This window comes from Dipodomys merriami, unplaced genomic scaffold, assembly GCF_024711535.1.
Source record: "Dipodomys merriami isolate MVZ:Mamm:240054 unplaced genomic scaffold, mDipMer1.0.p SCAF_123, whole genome shotgun sequence".
In the NCBI taxonomy this organism is placed as follows: Eukaryota; Metazoa; Chordata; class Mammalia; order Rodentia; family Heteromyidae; genus Dipodomys; species Dipodomys merriami.
Window position 1 is genome coordinate 647,915 of NW_027202527.1, and position 17,456 is coordinate 665,370.

At 35.5% G+C, this 17,456-nt stretch overlaps 1 protein-coding gene across 6 annotated transcripts in view; it reads left to right on the forward strand.

Moving 5' to 3' along the window:
* The window catches only part of LOC138823808 (lysine-specific demethylase 6A-like), a 172,552-nt gene that overhangs the window by 145,710 nt on the left and 9,386 nt on the right, over positions 1-17,456 (forward strand). For all 6 annotated transcript variants that reach the window (XM_070017362.1, XM_070017368.1, XM_070017363.1 and 3 more), the window contains 6 exons: positions 1,944-2,008; positions 2,084-2,158; positions 2,811-2,959; positions 4,186-4,300; positions 8,399-8,586; positions 10,339-10,480. In XM_070017362.1, the coding sequence (XP_069873463.1) occupies positions 1,944-2,008; positions 2,084-2,158; positions 2,811-2,959; positions 4,186-4,300; positions 8,399-8,586; positions 10,339-10,480 (734 nt within the window). The remainder of the gene's footprint in view (positions 1-1,943; positions 2,009-2,083; positions 2,159-2,810; positions 2,960-4,185; positions 4,301-8,398; positions 8,587-10,338; positions 10,481-17,456) is intronic.

Genomic DNA, 17,456 nt, shown 5'->3' on the forward strand with positions numbered 1-17,456 from the left:
GCACCAAAGCAAAACAAACAATAACTAAAACACCTTTATTTATTTATTTATTTTTCTGTCGGTCATGAGGCCTGAGCTCTTGACCTGGGCACTGTCCCTCAGCTCTTCAGCTCATTGCTAGTGTTCTTCCACTTGAGCCACAGCACCACTTTTGGCCCCTTTTTTCTGCTTACTTGGTGCTGCCAGGGCATGCAAGACAAGCACTGTATCACTTCCACCTTCCCAGCACCATATCTTACATTTTAACTTTTTTTAAGTAGTCAAGTTTATGTAAACAAAATATTTTTAATAGAAAAAGTAAGATTGTTTTATTTGATGTTTCTAGTTTTTGGACTGTATACTTTTTTGTCAGTTGTGGGGCTTGAACACTGTACAAGATACAGCAAGGGCTTGAATTGATTTTTAAATAAAGCTTCAGAAAGCAAAACTAGAAATGCTTCAGAGTATTGAATATTTAAAAATATAGCAACTAAATGTTTTGGTTAAAAGTTTGTGAGTTTTTCCTAAGGCTGGACTTATACTGAAGTGTTTCTGTCTATTACCTGATATCACAAACAAGTAAGCAATTACATTCTGCTTGTTTGGTGTTTTTTGTTTTTGTTTTTGTTTTTTGTTTTTCTTTTTTTTTTTCCCCTGCTCAATCTGGCCTCAAACTGTGATTTTCCAGTCTCCATTGGGAATAGGTAGGAATTTTGAAGACAGTAGAAGTAAATGTCCTTAATAAGAGAGGCTAATGGTTTATTTTTATTTTGGAGCAGTAGAGTAGACATTTAGTGGACATTCCCTCTGCTCTCCTTCTCATCAATGGATATAGCTCCTTTTACAAGTTCTCAGGAACGAAACAAAGCTTCTGGTAAATTCTTGTCACCTTTTTATTTTGTTCTGAATAGGAAAGAGGATGGTGGAGGTAATAAAAAAGGACAGTGCCTTAGCAGAGAGATATATTGGTCTCAGGCACAGAAGCTGAGACACAAGTAACTCCATTTATAAACTTGTAATTTTTTAAGATCATTGATCTCCAGAAAATATTTAAAATTGTCAGCTTAAATCATACTTTTAATCATACTATTGTTAGGATAAACCTAGCCTTGTAGAACTGGGAAGTTGGCTCAGTGGTAGAGCGCTTGTCTTACATGTCTGAGGCCCTGGGTTCGATTCCTCAGCACCACATAAGCAAAAAGAAAAAAGCCGGAAGTGGTGCTGTGGCTCAAGTGGTAGGGCACTAGCCTTGAGCTGAAGAGCTGAGGGACAGTGCACAGGCCCAGAGTTCAGGCCCCACAACCGGACCAAAAAAAAAAAAAAAAAGAACTTTTATTGTATGTTAAAAATGACTTAACTTCTTTTTGTGACTGAACAGCAACAAATACATCTAGTACCAGTATTATCTCCAGCAACTTTTCAGCATCTAAATAAAAAATACTAAGTCTATAAAGCAATAACTCTTTTATTCTCTCTAGCCTTGAAATCTCTATTGTATTTTTTCTATCCAAAAATTTTGGACATTACTGAGTTTATATGTATGTGGGATCATAATTGCATAAACTTTTGTGTCTTAACTACTGTCTGCACATTTATCATCTAAATTCTATTGTGTGTGTGTGTGTGTGTGTGTGTGTGTGTTTGAACTTAAAGCCTTGTACTTATGGGTGCTTTATCACTTGAACTCTTCTTTTTGTAAAGGATTACTGGCTTTGGGCTGGGAAGGTGGCTGAGTGGTAGAGGTAGAGCACCCAGGCCCAGAGTTCAGGCCCTATGACTGACACCCTCTACCCCAAAAGGAAAAAAAAAAAAAAGATTTCAGGCTTGAGCCACTAATGCCTGTTTCAGATCTCAATGTTTAAAGTATAGACATTGCTACTTGTTTGGATAAATATTTTAATTGTGTTTTAGAAATTGTGTAGTCTGTTACAGGATACTAAGGTAATATTTTGCTTAATATATAGGAAGAAAATGAAAGAAAAACACAACTTAAAGACTATTCAGATAATGAATCTATATCTTCAGAAAAGTAAGTAAAATTTTGCATCTACTTAATATTTTCATGTGAAAGAGTTGGCTTTAATATTTTCTCTTTTTTTTTTAGTTCTGGGATGAAGAGAAAAGGACCTTTCAAAATCATAAAATCTGGAATCAACATTGACCTTTCTGATAATAAAAAGTAAGTTTCTCATTCCTAATACTATTTTGTGATCTGAAGCAGAGGACTAATCCTAGGATTAGAAATTGTCTAGCTTTCTTTTTTCCATCTCTAGTCATTTTCTCTAAAAATTTTAACATTTCAAAGTTATTTTCAAGAATTTTCAAATAGATTATTTTTTCCAAAGACTCGAATATCTATTTTCCAAATTTAAAAATATAAATTATTTTTTTCTTTCCTGGAGCATAATGAACGTAAATGTTTTGTAATAATAATTTGTTTTAGGGCTAGTACATTTTTACTTTTTTTTTTTTTGGTTCTGATCATGGGCCTGAACTCTAGGCCTGGGCGCTGTCTCTCAGCTCTTCACCTCAAGGCTAGTGCTTTACCACTTGAGCCACAGCACCACTTCCGCCTTTTTTTTCTGCTTATGTGGTGCTGAGGAATCGAACCCAGGGCCTCATGCATGCAAGGCAAGCACTCTACAACTGAACCACCTTCCCAGCCCATAGTACATTTTTATGAGGCACTAATATTAGTTATTATTTACCCAATGGTAAAACATTTAATGTATTTTGATTCTATCTCAGTTCTTTAGAGGACCTAGTTAATGTCAGTGTTTTCAGAGGTTTTTATTCTCAACCTGTTGTTTTTGTTTTTTTTTTTCTCACAGATGGAAGTTGCAGTTACATGAACTGACTAAACTTCCTGCTTTTGTACGTGTTGTATCAGCAGGAAATCTTCTAAGCCATGTTGGTTATACCATATTGGGCATGAATACAGTTCAACTGTATATGAAAGTTCCAGGAAGTAGAATACCAGGTGACTAAACTAATACATATTTTATATAGTTAAAAGACCTTATCTGATGTTTTTGTTTATTAACTAGCACTCTACCAACTGAGCCACACCTCCAATCCCAGAGCCAACATGGTTTTAAGTTCTTTTTTATTGGTTGTAATATTTATAGCTATTTTAAAAAGTCATCTATGATTGTTTTGCCAGTATGTGGGGCCTGTGGCCATTTTTATTAGCTTTTCATTCAAGGCTGATGCTCTATATCTTGTGTCCCATTTCCACTACTGGCTTTTTGCCTGCTCAGGCTGGCTTCAAACATGATCCTTAACTGTCCACCTTCTGAGTGGCTAGTACAACAGTGTGAGGCATCCATGTCATTTATAATGTGTTTTTTACTTATTAGATTTTCAAAGGGCAAAATGATCTGAAAAAATTTAAACCAAGATAAAGACACTAAATCATTTTGTAAGTGGATAAATTCATGACAATAAACTTTACTGCAATACAGGTTTTCTAAATTTTATCACTAAAATTAATTCAGAATGAACCTATATATCATGAACTGGATTTAACAAGATTCAACAATATCTAAAATATGTGATGCAATATCTAAAATACTTTCCTAAATGAATAACCACAGACATTGAGTATCTGATATTTTCATAATGATTGAAAGTAAAATTAATCATACACAGTAAAATTTTTATCATTATAATCTAGTATGGGAGATGGCAGATTTAAAGATTACCTCTTTGTGAATTGTATCTAAAATGTTTGGAGATTATTCTTTGGTTATCATTAGTACAGTATTTCATATGTTTCCTATGAATCATTCCCTTAAGGAACGGTTTAGAAGAATGTGGCATATTAGTTTGCTCAATGTATATAATGTGTTATTTATAACAATTCTATAATAGACACATTTTGCCCCACGTTTCTATTTTTAACTCTTAAAACTCCATACTATGGCAATATTATCCATTTAACCATAAGAGAAGAGTTATAAATGTTTATGTTAGTTATTGACATCAATTTGGGAAATTCAGTTACATTTAGAAAACTCATTATTGTATAATAATATTTATGAACATGTGAAGAGGTTTATGGAGGAGAAAGTAGGATTTAGCTATTGTCTATTTCCGTTTATGTATTATTCCCTAGTCTACAGGTTATTTTTCAATTAGTCCTGAAAAGCCTCCAAATGTACATTTATAATGTGATTTGGGCTTTCACTTCATTTTACTTTTCAGGTCACCAAGAAAATAATAATTTCTGTTCTGTTAATATAAATATTGGTCCTGGTGATTGTGAATGGTTTGTTGTGCCTGAAGATTATTGGGGTGTTCTGAATGACTTCTGCGAAAAGTAAGTTTCTTAAACTCTTACTAATAATTGTAGAATAGTAGAATTGTAGAATATACTTGTAAGGAATGCTTTTTAAATACAATACCAGTCTTTACTTTTTGCTCCATCATAAGTTTTTATTTTATACTTGGCTTAAATAAAAATCTGAGACGTTTTCAGAAATTTTAAATTTGGTTCCAGTGTTTTTATATAGGTGCTTTATTACAAGAGCTCCTGCACACCTCAAGGGCTCAAGGTAGGAAAATGGTATGAAGGAGTGTGGAGAACTTGACCTGGCAGCCTCTCAGAAGTTCCAGTTCTAGGCCACTCCTGTTAATTGCTGGCTCAGAATCTAGTGTACTGGTTTCTCTCTCTCTCTCCCTCTCTCTTTTTTTTTTTGGTCCCTCCTGCGCCTTGAACTCAAAGGCTCAGCACTGTCCCTGTGCTTCTTTTGCTCAAGGCTATTGCTGTAACACTTGAGCCACAGCACCACTTCCGGCCTTTTCTGTGTATGTGATACTGAGGAATCGAACCCAGGGCTTCATGCATGCTAGGAAAGCACTCTATCTCTAAGCCACATTTCCAATCCCTGGTTTCTTTCTTTTTAAAAATAAACAACAACAGCTGTAAAACTAAGTCTAAGCTGGGTGTCAGTGGCTCACACCTATAATCCTAGCTACTCAGGAAGCTGAGATCTGAGTGTCACTGTTCATAGCCAGCCTGGGCAGGAAAGTCTGTGAGACTTTTATCTCCAATTAACCACCACAAAACCACTCAAATGGTAGAGCACTAGCCTTGAGCTGAAGAGCTGAGAGACAGTACCCAGGCTCAAAGTCAAGTACCATTACTTACAAAAAACTGATTCTCAGAACAAAACAAAAGCTTTTTTTCTTACTTGTTTTTTTTTTTATTTAACCACACATATACTTTATTTATTTATTTATTTTTATTTTTTTCTGTGGCAGGTGTCTTATTTTAATTTATTTTTATTTTTTGTTGTGAAAATACTGTACAGAGGGTTACAATTACATGGGTAAGATAATGAGCATATATCTTATCAAGCATTGTAGCCTCCTCCTTTGTTTCCCCTTCCCATCCCTCCGTATCATCCCCGCCCCCTAAAGTTGTAAAGTTCGTTTTTCAACATAACCACTTAAATTAGAAAAAAAAATTAGAGAATTCTTTTCTACAGTTTTTATTTAAATTCCTTTTCTACTTCCTGAGGTCATATTGATTTTGCTTTCTAGTGTTACCAGTTGAAAAATCCTAGCAAAAAGTTTGATGTGTCCTTCCTGACATCCCTGTCTAAACACCAAATACATTACCAGAAAATTTTGAGTCACTAAATCACTTAAGTCCTCAAGTCTAGCAAGAGAATTCTTGCAGCAGTTAACTATAATTTTGTAGAAAAGTTTATTTGCAAAGCAATATAACAAAGAGAACATTTGGTATAAAAAATACAATAAATCTTAGTGACTATCATCTTTCCATCATTCTCTCTTCTATGATGATGATGATGATGATGATGATGATGATGATGATGATGATGATGATGATGATTATTGTCAGTCATGGGGCCTGAATTCTGGGCCTGGGCACTGTCCCTTCAGCTCTTCAGCTAAGGCTAGTGCTCTACCACTTGAACCATAGCATCACTTCTGGCTTTTTTCTGCTAATGTTATGCTGAGGAATTAAACCCAGTGCCTAATGCATGTGAGGCAAGCACTCTACCACTGGGCCACCTTCCCAACCCCCTTATTATAGTTTTGAAAAAAGCAAAATCTTGTCTTTTTGGTGTTTTGAAATACACAGTACATTATTGTTCTCTACAATCTCACAGAAGTAACTTTTTTGTTTTGTTTTGTCCATTTAAAAAATATATTTGGTAAAAGAAATTTCCTCATTCTAAAGTAAAATTAGTTTTTGTTTTTTGTTTTTTTTTGTGTGTGTGTGTTTTTGGTTGGTTCTGGGCCTGGGCCTGGGCCGGAGCTCAGCTGTCCCTGAGCTCTTCAACTCAAGGAAAGATCTCTATTACTTAAGCCATAACACTACTTCCAGTTTTCTGTTGGTTTATTGAAGATAAGAGTCTCACAGATTTTCCTACCCAGGCTGGCTTTGAACCTCCATTCTCAGATATCAGCCTCCTGAATAGCTAGGATTATGCCATGAGTAATGGATGCCCTGCAGTAACTTGTACTTTAAATCTTTAAAACAATTTCATAAATATGCTTTATTTGGTAAAAACATTACTGGACTATTGCTGAGGCTTGTCTGCAAAGTATGTGGAGTTCTGGAGGAAGAATGATAAAGGGAGTAAGTATGATCAATATAATATTTTGATATGAGAATGATCTAGTTGTGATATCTGTCACTTATCTATTACATTGATCTTGGGAGTTGATTTAACTACTCAGGGGAGCTAGGCAGATATCTACTTCTTCCCTCACTGCTACCTGTACCCTGTAAAGTCTTAATCTATGTCAGTGAGAACAATCATCCATCAAGAGTACATGAGTAGTCTCTAACTAGAATCTCCAAGCAAGCTCTCAAGATGTTTTACATACATAAGTGGGAATGTTAATAAGAAATACTCTTGGACAGTATTTGATGGTAATAAAGTTTGCCATAGTAAAAAGAATAAAAGGATACTCTTTCTAAAATTTCTTCATTTATTAGCAAAAAAAAAAAAAGAAAAAGAATTTTTTGTGTGAAGTTTAAAATTTAGCAATCGGCCAAGCTGCTAATTCTAGCTATTCAGAAGATTGAGATCTGAAGTTTGCCATTTGAAGCCAGATCAGGAAGGAAGTCCGTCAGACTCTTGTCTTTTGTTTTTTGTTTTTTTGGTTTTTTTGGTACTGGGGATCGAACCCAGGACGTTGCACTTACTAGGCAAGTGCTTTTGCCACTGAGCTACATCCCAGCCCGAGTCCGTCAGACTCTTAACTTTCAATTGACCTGTCACCTGAAGTGGAGCGTTAACCTTGAAGCTAAAAAGCTGAGGGACAACTCCCAGGCCCTGAGTTCAAGCCCCCAAATTGGCATCAAAAAATAAATAAGCAAATTGCAATAAACATGTTAATCAGAAACTGGTAACTTAAACAGCAGAAAGAAAATGATCATCTAAGAAATCTTTTATGTGCTACAGAAAAACATTATTTGTGGAAGTAATGAGAATATGTATTCTACTATTTGTTATAATTGATTAGTAATTTTGCTGATTTATTTTCAGTAGAAACTATTTAGTACCATGATTTTGCTTTCTTCCTTTTCAGACAGTGTATAAAGAATCCTTCAATGAAAGTTTGTAAATACAAGTAATAATTAGAAACTGTTTGAACTTGGAAGTAATAAAACTACCAACTTAATTCATTTGCCTTTTGCGGAAATGTTAGTGTTTTTCCTTTTTGTTTGCCAGTCCTGGGGCTTGAACTCTGGGCCTGTACACTCTTCAGCTTTTCAGCTCAGTTGAGCCACAGTGCCACTTCCAGGTTTTCTGGTGGTTTATTGGAGATAATAGTCTTATGGATTTTGCTACCCCAGCTGGCTTTAAACCGTGATCCTCACATCTCATCCTTCTGAGTAGCTAGGATTACAGGTGTGAGTTACCAGCACCCAGCTAAAGAAAATACTCAATCCTATCTGCCGTATTTGGTTTTATTTCTTAAAATTTTTGTTCCTTATTGATGGAATTGATTGACTATGTATTTAAGTATAACTTGAAGGTTTTAACTTTCAGACTTTTGAGGCTTTAATTCATGTATTTGACTCACAGTAGATCTATACAGCTTGAGTTAATTGTAGATGGAGACACTCAGACTTTTCTATTTAGGCAGGCTTTAGCCCTGATCCTTCAGGTGTCATTCTGGTGACTAGATAGGGTTACATGTGTGAGAAAGTAACTTTGATTACATCAGCTGATGATAGTTACAGTTCATTCTGCTGAGAATTGATCCTTTCACACTGTGTTTCTCACTTTTAGAAACAGATATTACTGCAGTAATTTCGTGAATCAAAATTTTAGTTAAAAATGGTATTTTAAATATTTTGAGGTAACCTTCTTACATTTGATTATACATTTAAAACATAGTCTTTATTATTATTCTTTTTTTTCTTTTCCAGAAATAATTTAAATTTCCTAATGAGTTCTTGGTGGCCTAACCTGGAAGACCTGTATCAAGCAAATGTTCCTGTGTATAGATTTATTCAGCGACCTGGAGATTTGGTCTGGATAAATGCTGGCACTGTGCATTGGGTTCAGGCTATTGGATGGTGTAACAACATTGCCTGGAATGTTGGTCCACTCACAGGTATTTAAAATAATACAACAGATTTTATATTTTTAGAGATTATTTTTAATGGATATTACTTTCTATTGGGAAATAATTCAGTAAAAGGGGATTTCTTGATATTACCAATTCAAGAACAAATATCAACAAGCAATAAATGTATTTTTCAGTAGACATAGAATGTATACTCTCAATTTTTTAGTGTATTAACATTTAGAGTTCTATACTTTCTATCTGGAATAAGGTACTTTTGGGAGGGGGGGGATTGGTCATGGGGCTTGAACTCTGTTAGTGTTCTACAGCTTGAGCCACAGTGCCACTTCCGTATACTTTCTATCTTTCTAAAAAAAATTTTTTTATGAAAGAATACCTAAGTACATAGTTTTAATTTTGAGTAAGTTGGTTTTGTTTTTTAGTTTTTTGGGTGGTACTAGAAAATTAGCAGCTTAAACTTGCTTAGCTTGCTTTCTCAATGGCCTTTATTATCAGAGCTATGCATCCAATCCTGCTTTTTGCACTTTTTTTGTCTTTTATGATTTGTGTTGGTACTATGACTTGAACTCAGAACCTAAGTTCTGACCTTTAGCCTTTCACTCAAGGCTGGTGTTCTACCACTTGAGCCATTTGCTCCCTGCTTTTTGCTAATTAATTGTAGAAAAGAGTCTTATGGACTTGCTTGCCCAGGCTAGATTCAAATTGAGATCCTCACATCCCAGTCTCCTGAATAACCAGGGTTACAGACATTATCCCATTTCCCAGTCCTTTAGTTATGTTAGACATGGATTTTTTTTTAAACATAGTAAAATTTTATCTAATTTATTAGTTTTAAAAAGCTATCAAGGTGTTACAAGCTGTTCAAAAATAAACCTTGAGAACAGACACATTTATAGATCAGGAATATTGACATGAATATGCAAATTGAGACAAAACTGGTTTTTTCATGGTGGAAGGGGAAGAGTAGCCCTTAGCAATACAATTTGTTTTTATAAGCTTTGCATAATAGCTATCTATAATTTACAGTGTTGTCAAAATCAGACAACCAGAGGGTATATTATAGATAATGTAGTTTTCCATGAAAGCACAAAAGTTCCCCTACAATGTAATCAAGATACCTCCACTTCCAGTATTTTGCTGTTTCATTGAAGATGAGGGCCTCACGGATTTTAGACATGGATTTTTATTGAACAGACTACATTCAAGTCTCTATCCTTTGTATCTTAACATTTTTTTAGCTTGGATTATAAATGTGAGTCACTGGCTCAAGGCTTGCTTGTTCTTAACTTTTTAACATCTCACTTTAGCCCCTATAAAATGTGGAGAGGGAATCAAGGGAACTTTGGAAGGAAATGTAATACATTCTGTAAAAACAGCCTTACATACTATATTTTTTATATAGTAGACTTTTTGAGAATTGTGTTGAACTTAAAATTTGAGACGTAGTATTTAGGATCCAACATGACCATAACAGGGGACCAGGCAGAGAAAGGTAGGAGAGATTTTAAGGTTTTTTTAGAGGGGCCATATTTCCCCTAGGAAAGGGAGCAATATGGCATCTGCCCCTATTCAGGTGGGTAGCTCTAGAGGGATAGCATACACAAGTAAGTCTGGGAAGAAGAGAAGGAGTAACCAGCTCTATGGCAGGGACTTCTAGGGCAGAGAGGAGCTCAGGTCTGGGTGAAGCTGAGGACTTTATATGGGGATAATACTAACAGTAATAACTTGCATATCTTCATATTTTGATACTTTATAACTGTTCCTCCCCCCCCCCCCCAGCCTGTCAGTATAAACTGGCTGTAGAACGCTATGAATGGAACAAATTGCAAAATGTGAAGTCTGTAGTACCTATGGTTCATCTTTCCTGGAATATGGCAAGAAATATCAAAGTTTCAGATCCCAAGCTTTTTGAAATGGTTAAGTAAGTACTTTATTTTTTGCTGGTCCTGGGACTTAAACTCAGTGCTTGGTTGCTGTCTCTGAGCCTTTTTGTGCTCAAGGATAGTGCTCTACTATACAAGTCACAGCACTACTTCTGGGTTTTTTGAAGGAGTTTTTGGAGGTAAGAGTCTCATGTACTTCCTATCCAGGCTGCCTCAGAACTATGATCCTCAGATCTAAGCCTCCTGAATAGCTAAGTTTATAGGCATGAGCTACCAGCACCCAACCTGCCGTCGTCTCTCTTCTCTGAGGCAACAATAGTGTGAACTGTTTAATATGTTTACCCCTAAGGAATTAGGTTGATGAAAGGTAAGAAAATAATTTAGAGGTTTTGGAGCTTTTTAAAATTATGTTTCTAAGTAGTTATATATAATTAAGGAAGAACAAAGATACTTATGATTATGAAAAATTCACACATTCATATTTTTTCCTAAATGCTACTAATATATACTATTCAAGATATTTTATTGATTACAACTAAGTTGTAGAAAGGCTAAATGTCCTACAATATTAAACCAAGAAAATGTTTGGATATCTATACAAAAAATTGAAATTGGACCCCTATCTCCTATTCTGTATCAAATTCAATTTTGCTAACCAGAGCTATTAATGTAAAAGCAGAAATTACTACAGGAAGGACTAGGAAAAACATCAGAACTTATTAACATAGATAAGTTTTATTTTATTTATTTATTTATTTAGGGTCTGGTTGTGGGGCCTGGGCGCTGTCCCTCAGCTCTTCAGCTCAAGGCTAGTGCCTTGAGCCACAGCACCACTTCCAGCTTTTTTCTTTTTGCTTATGTGGTGCTGAGGAATCAAACCCAGGGCCTCAGACATGCAAGGCAAGCGCTCTACCACTGAGCAACCTTCCCAGCCCCAGTAAGTTTTATTTTTGAACTAGAAATAGAAAAAGATAGGAATGAACAGAAAATAAATAGCAAAACAATATATTCTGAATATAACTCCCAAATATTTTAAAGCATCTCTTCTCTACATCCTTTATGTTGGTCTGGTTGTCACTTTAAAAACTTTTCTGATGCTTGTCAAATGACTACTTAAAATATTTCAATTATAAACTTTATTTAAAAACACGTTTTTCAACTGTACAGATGAATTGCTTCAAAGCCTAATTTTGCCTATTTGAACTGAAATTTCTTTCATCATAATGTTATGTGTATATATGAATGTCTCTAGTATTTTTTAAATTGTATATGTTATTTTTATAAAAATTTGATTATGTTAAAACATGATTTTTACCATTTAAGTAAAGTTTTAGATTAGAAAACATTATTGGTTGGCTGACACATAAAGTAAATGTGAGCCAGATAACTAATGCCAACCTTCATTAGTACACTGTAGAGGCAAAGATGCAAATACTTAGAAAAATTAGAAAAATTTTAAATTGTTCTTAAAAGTCTGCTGACTTATCTAGGATGTTCTAGATAAGTTAGGAAATTAAGCTTAAGAGGGATTCCATCCAATATCCTTGAAAACTGCTACTAATTTTTCTTTGGTGAAATTACTATGAGAACTGCTGTCATGAATTTGGAAACAAATAAGAATTCCATGATGAAGTAACAAGATGCAAGAATGGAGAATATGTGTGTAAAAGATACTGTTCTGGAAATGAAATTGATAGGGAGACTAGAGATTTCTATTCAAGGGAACAAAAGCTAGAATCATAATACAGCATTATTAATGAAGCCAATTAAAGGATATAAAAGTGGTATTCTCATAACTCATGGAAAGATAGGTGAATTTTGAAGAATTGAAGTAACTTGTTTTATAGTTAAAAATAAAATAGTGACTGGTTGCAGTTTTGCCATACCAAATATACTTTCATGCATTAGCAAATTAATTTATAACTTAATACTGAATATTAGGTAGTGATGTACAAAAATGTTTTCTGTCTGTATTCTAGCCTCATTATGTTGTTAATCTAAATTCCACAAACATCAAGAGGATTACATCTCATATGAGGGCTTTATCTTTATCTTTGTCTTTACTTTCCTACAAAAGTTACTCTCTGTGTTTTATTTTATTTTATTTTTAAATAAGTTTCTTGTTGTGAAAATACTGTACAGATGGGTTACAGTTACATGAGCAAGGTAATGAGTACATTTATCCAGCATTGTTGCCTCCTCCTTTTTTCTCCCTACCATGCCATCTCCCTACCATGCCATCTCCCCCGCCCCCAATCTTTTTTTTGTGTGTGAAAATACCGTAAGAGGGGTTACATGAGCAAGGCAATGAGTACATTTCTTATCAAGTATTGTCTCCTCCTTTGTTTTCCCTTCCCATCCCTTTCCACTCCCCACTCCATTCCCTCCCCCCCCCCCCCCCCCGCCCCCGCCACCCAAGCGCCCTGCCAAAGTTGTAAAGCTCCTTTTTCTTTTTTTCTTTTTTTTTTGGGGGGGGGGGTGGTCCGGTTGTGGGGCCTGAACTCTGGGCCTGGGCGCTGTCCCTTAGCTCTTCAGCTCAAGGCTAGCGCTCTACCACTTGAGCCACAGCACCACTTCCGGCTTTTTTCTTTTTTGCTTACGTGGTGCTGAGGAATCGAACCCAGGGCCTCAAGCATGCAGGGCAAGCGCTCTACCACTGAGCCACCTTCCCAGCCTTAAAGCTCCTTTTCGACATAACGTCTTGGACATCTCATTGTTGCAATGGGTCCACCTGCATCCCTATTTAAACAATTTGCTTAATTATAAATTATATATATTATACAAATTATACAAACATTGAATACAATGGAAACAGGGGTTATAAAAATATGTTAGAAACAATAGCAAGAAAGAAAAACCATTTGAACCCCTTATCTCGGGGTTCATTTCGCCTAACATTAACTTATCCGACCGTTTCTGCTTGTCTCAGATCTGTGTCTTATTTTAAAGTAAAGCAAGAGCAGAATGTGTGCAGGGTAACAGTGACTCACACCTGTAATCCTACTGGAGGCTGAGATTTGAATCAGAGTTCAAAGTTAGTCAGAGTAAGAATATCTGTGAGACATTTATCTCCAATTAACCACCAAAAAGCATTGATTAGAATTGTGAATCAAGTAATAATGTGCCAATCTTGAACATATACACACAATCTTGGCACATACACACAAAAAAATAAATGAATGACAATCTTAAAAAAAAGCACTTTTGTTTGCTTTTTATTGCCTTTATAAATTTGTTTGTGATGTTCTTTTTTCCTAGATAAATATTTCCCAATTTTTGCTGGACCCAGGTGGCTCACGCCTGCTTATAATCCTAGCTGCTCAGGAGGCTGAGATCTGAGGATCATGGTTCAAAGCCAGCCCAGGCAGGAAAATCCATGAGACTCTTATCTCCATTAAAGCACTAGAAAACTGGAAGTGGTGCTGTGGCTCAAGCAGTAGAGTGTTCGTCTTGAGCTGAAGAGCTGAGGGATAGCACCTAAGCCCTGAGTCAAGCCCCACAGCTGACAAAAAAAAGTATTTCCCATTGTCCATTACTAATAACATTTAAACTGTAAACTTAAAAAAATGAAGTCTGATTTCTACTATTTATTAGAAGGCAATTTCCTTCTTACTTATTTCTATTTTTTTCAAGACCTGACACTTCTGCTGGCTGCTAAAGTACAAATCATACTTCTTCTTTTCTGGACACACACACACACACACACATTTTTTTTTTTTTTGGTTTTGGTTTTGTTGTTGTTTTGTGTGTGTCTGTGTGTCTGTATATGTGTGTCTGTGCCAGTCCTGGGACTTTAATTCAGGTCCTGAGCGCTGTCTCTGAGCTCTTTGCTCAAGGCTAGTGTTTGACCACTTGATACAGGTACACCTTGAGCCTTTTTGGGGTGCTTATGTGGAGATAAGAATCTCGTAGACTTTCTTGCCCAAGCCGACTTCAAATCTAATTTTCAGATGTCATCCTCCTAACTAGCTAAGATTATAGGTATGAACCACTAATGCCCAGAAGAGCTGATTGTTTTATTAATTTATTTTATTATTATAAAGATGATGTATTAAGGAGATGGACAGTGGGATTGAAATTACATGAGTCAGATGTTAAGAACATACCCTTTCATACAGAGTCTTTTGTTTCCTCTCTCCCAGACCCTCCCTCCCATCTCCACCATAAATTGTATAGTTCACTTTTATGTGTCCAGTGAGCTTCATTGCTGTACTTTTCCACCCCTTTTCACTTGAGTTCTCCTTGAGTATCCTCCTTCAGCCCACCAGAAGATATATATGTGAGTATATCATACATAAGGAAAAGAAGACAAAAATCATCAAAAACTTAAAACTAAAATAAAAGAAGAAAAGTTTTTGTTTCCATATCTTGGAAGACTGGTTATTTTTTAGATCAATGTTATTTTCTTCCCTACTCAGGCAGGAAGCAAGAAACTGACAGCCAAACACTCATGTTTGTGGCAATTCAGGAGGCCAAGATCTGAGGGTTGTGATTTGAAGCCAGATTAAGCAGGAAAGCCCACAAAACTATCCAATATCTACCCCCCAAAAAAGTGGAGATGTGGCATACACATGCACATGTGCTCATGCACGTGCGCACACACACACACACACACACACACATACACACACAAACTGGCTCTAAACTAGTTCAGTAAAATCTGTGAAAATAATTGTGAAAATAGTATGAACATTAGAAATGGAAGGCTGTTAGTAGAACATTATGAAATAATATTGATCATACAGAACTGTCTTTTTTTTTCATCCTAAAATTTCAGTTAACATACCTGGATGTTTTTACTCCCAAGAACCTCATCTCCATAGAAGAAAAAATAGAAGCATTTACAAACAGGAAATGCCAAAGAAATGAAAAGCAGTTTAAAATTACCTGGGTTTAGAAATCTCTTCCTGTAGTAACATTACTGGCACTTCATTTTCCACTTGGAAACATAATTGATGTCATAAACATGAAAACTGTAGAACCAGGATTTTTGTTATCTTGACTCTAATGCAAGACTTGGGTTACATGGACTATGTCTCAAAGTAAAACAAAAATTGTAGCATTTTACTTTTAGTGAAATATTATACATTTTGAACAATACTTTTAAAACTTACACAATAAAAATCTTGTGTCAAAGAAAAATCCTGTAGGAAAATAAAAGGAGAAGGTATCTGTGCTATTTCTTGTTTTTGTTTTTGTTGTTTACATCATCTGAAGTTTTTCAAACATATACTACAAAGTTGTACTTGATTTAAAATCCCTACATAGACAAAGAGCTGGCTTTGCTTCTAAATAAGTAAAATTGCTACATGCAACCAGTTTTTGTTCTTTCTGTGCTGCTGGACTTTGAACTATATTACTTGACCCAGAGATCCTATGTCTTGGCAGAGTTTATGTTTAAATAGATCCTGAATTTATTTTGTATTTTTATTTTTTGTATGTGTGTGCATGGCTATTCCTGGGGCTAGAACTCAGGTGCTGAGCACTGTTCCTGAGCTTTTTTTTGCTTAAGGATAGCAGTCTACCACTTGAGCCATAGCTCTACTTCTGGATTTTTCTCTGACTATGGTATTGAGGAACCGAACCCATGGCTTTATGCATGCTAGGCAAGCACTCTACCTTGGATTTTTTTGAGAGGATATCTTCTAGCTGCCATTTTTCAATGTTTGTCTGCTCCATAGTTTAGATTACAAGTGTGATCATTCAGGCCATGCCTATAAAGAGATAGTTTAAGAAATTTATCATGCAACTTTACCTTTTTTTCTTATTTTTCTTATTTTCTCTATTTTATGTTGTTCCACAATTATTTTGTATAACTCATGGTTATCAAAGCATAAAAATAATTTGAAGTAACATCACATTTAGGAAAAAATAAAAATTATTCACTCTACAATTTATAATCACCTTCATCAGGCATCAATCATCAGGCATGCTGGCATTGGTGGCTCACATCTGTACTTCTAACTACTCAGGAAGCTGAGATCTGAGGATCTTTGGTCTAAGCTAATTCAGCAAGAAAGTCTATGAGACTCATATCTCAAATTAACAACCAGGAAATCAGAAGTGGAGCTGTGGCTTGGAATGGTAGAGTGCTAGCTTTTCATATCAAAGCTCAGGGACAGTGCCCAAGTGTCCAAGGACTGGTGCACCCATGTGTACTCTCTCTCACACACACATACACAAAGTCAGTTATGATGCTGGATGCCTGGTTTCTCATGCCTATGATCCTAGCTACTCAGGATGCTGAGATCTGAGGATGATGGTTTGGTCAGTATGAACAAGAAAGTCTGTTAGACTCTTATTTCCAATTAAATAGAAAAATTAGCTAGAAGTGGAGCTGCAGCTCAGGCATTAAGAGCACTAGATTTGAGCAAAATACTTAGAAACAGCCTCAAGCCCTGAATTCAAGCACTAGCACTAGCACCCAAAAAGCCCTTAGTTCTTTTTAACTTTAATTTTGTCTTTTCTTAGCCTTCTTTTTGTGATTAAATGAAAACTTATCATGAGTACATATTAAGGGGTATAATTTTTTAAAATAGTTTTTTATTGTGAAAATACTGTACAGAGAAGTAACAATTACATGAGCAAGGTAATGAATACATTTCTAATCAAGCATTGATGCCTCCTCCTTTGTTTTTCCTCTACCATCCTGTCTCTCCCGTCTCCACAACTATACGCCCCGCTGCCACTCCACCTAAATTGTAAAGTTCATTTTTTGACATAGCATCTTGTACATCTGATTGTTGCAATGGTCAACCTGTATCCATGTTTAAACTTTTTTTTTCCTTCTGCTCCCCAAATTATATCATCATCAAATATAGTGAAAACAGGGATCATACCGCGGGGGAGGGACATACATAGCAACAAAAAACTCAACATCATACCTTATAAATACATTAGAAACAATAGCAAGAAAGAAAAAAAAACGTGTCCTTATCTTGGGGTTCATCTCGCTTAACATCATCATATCTGATCTTTTCTGCTTGTCTCAGACATATACTAGATATTGCAAAT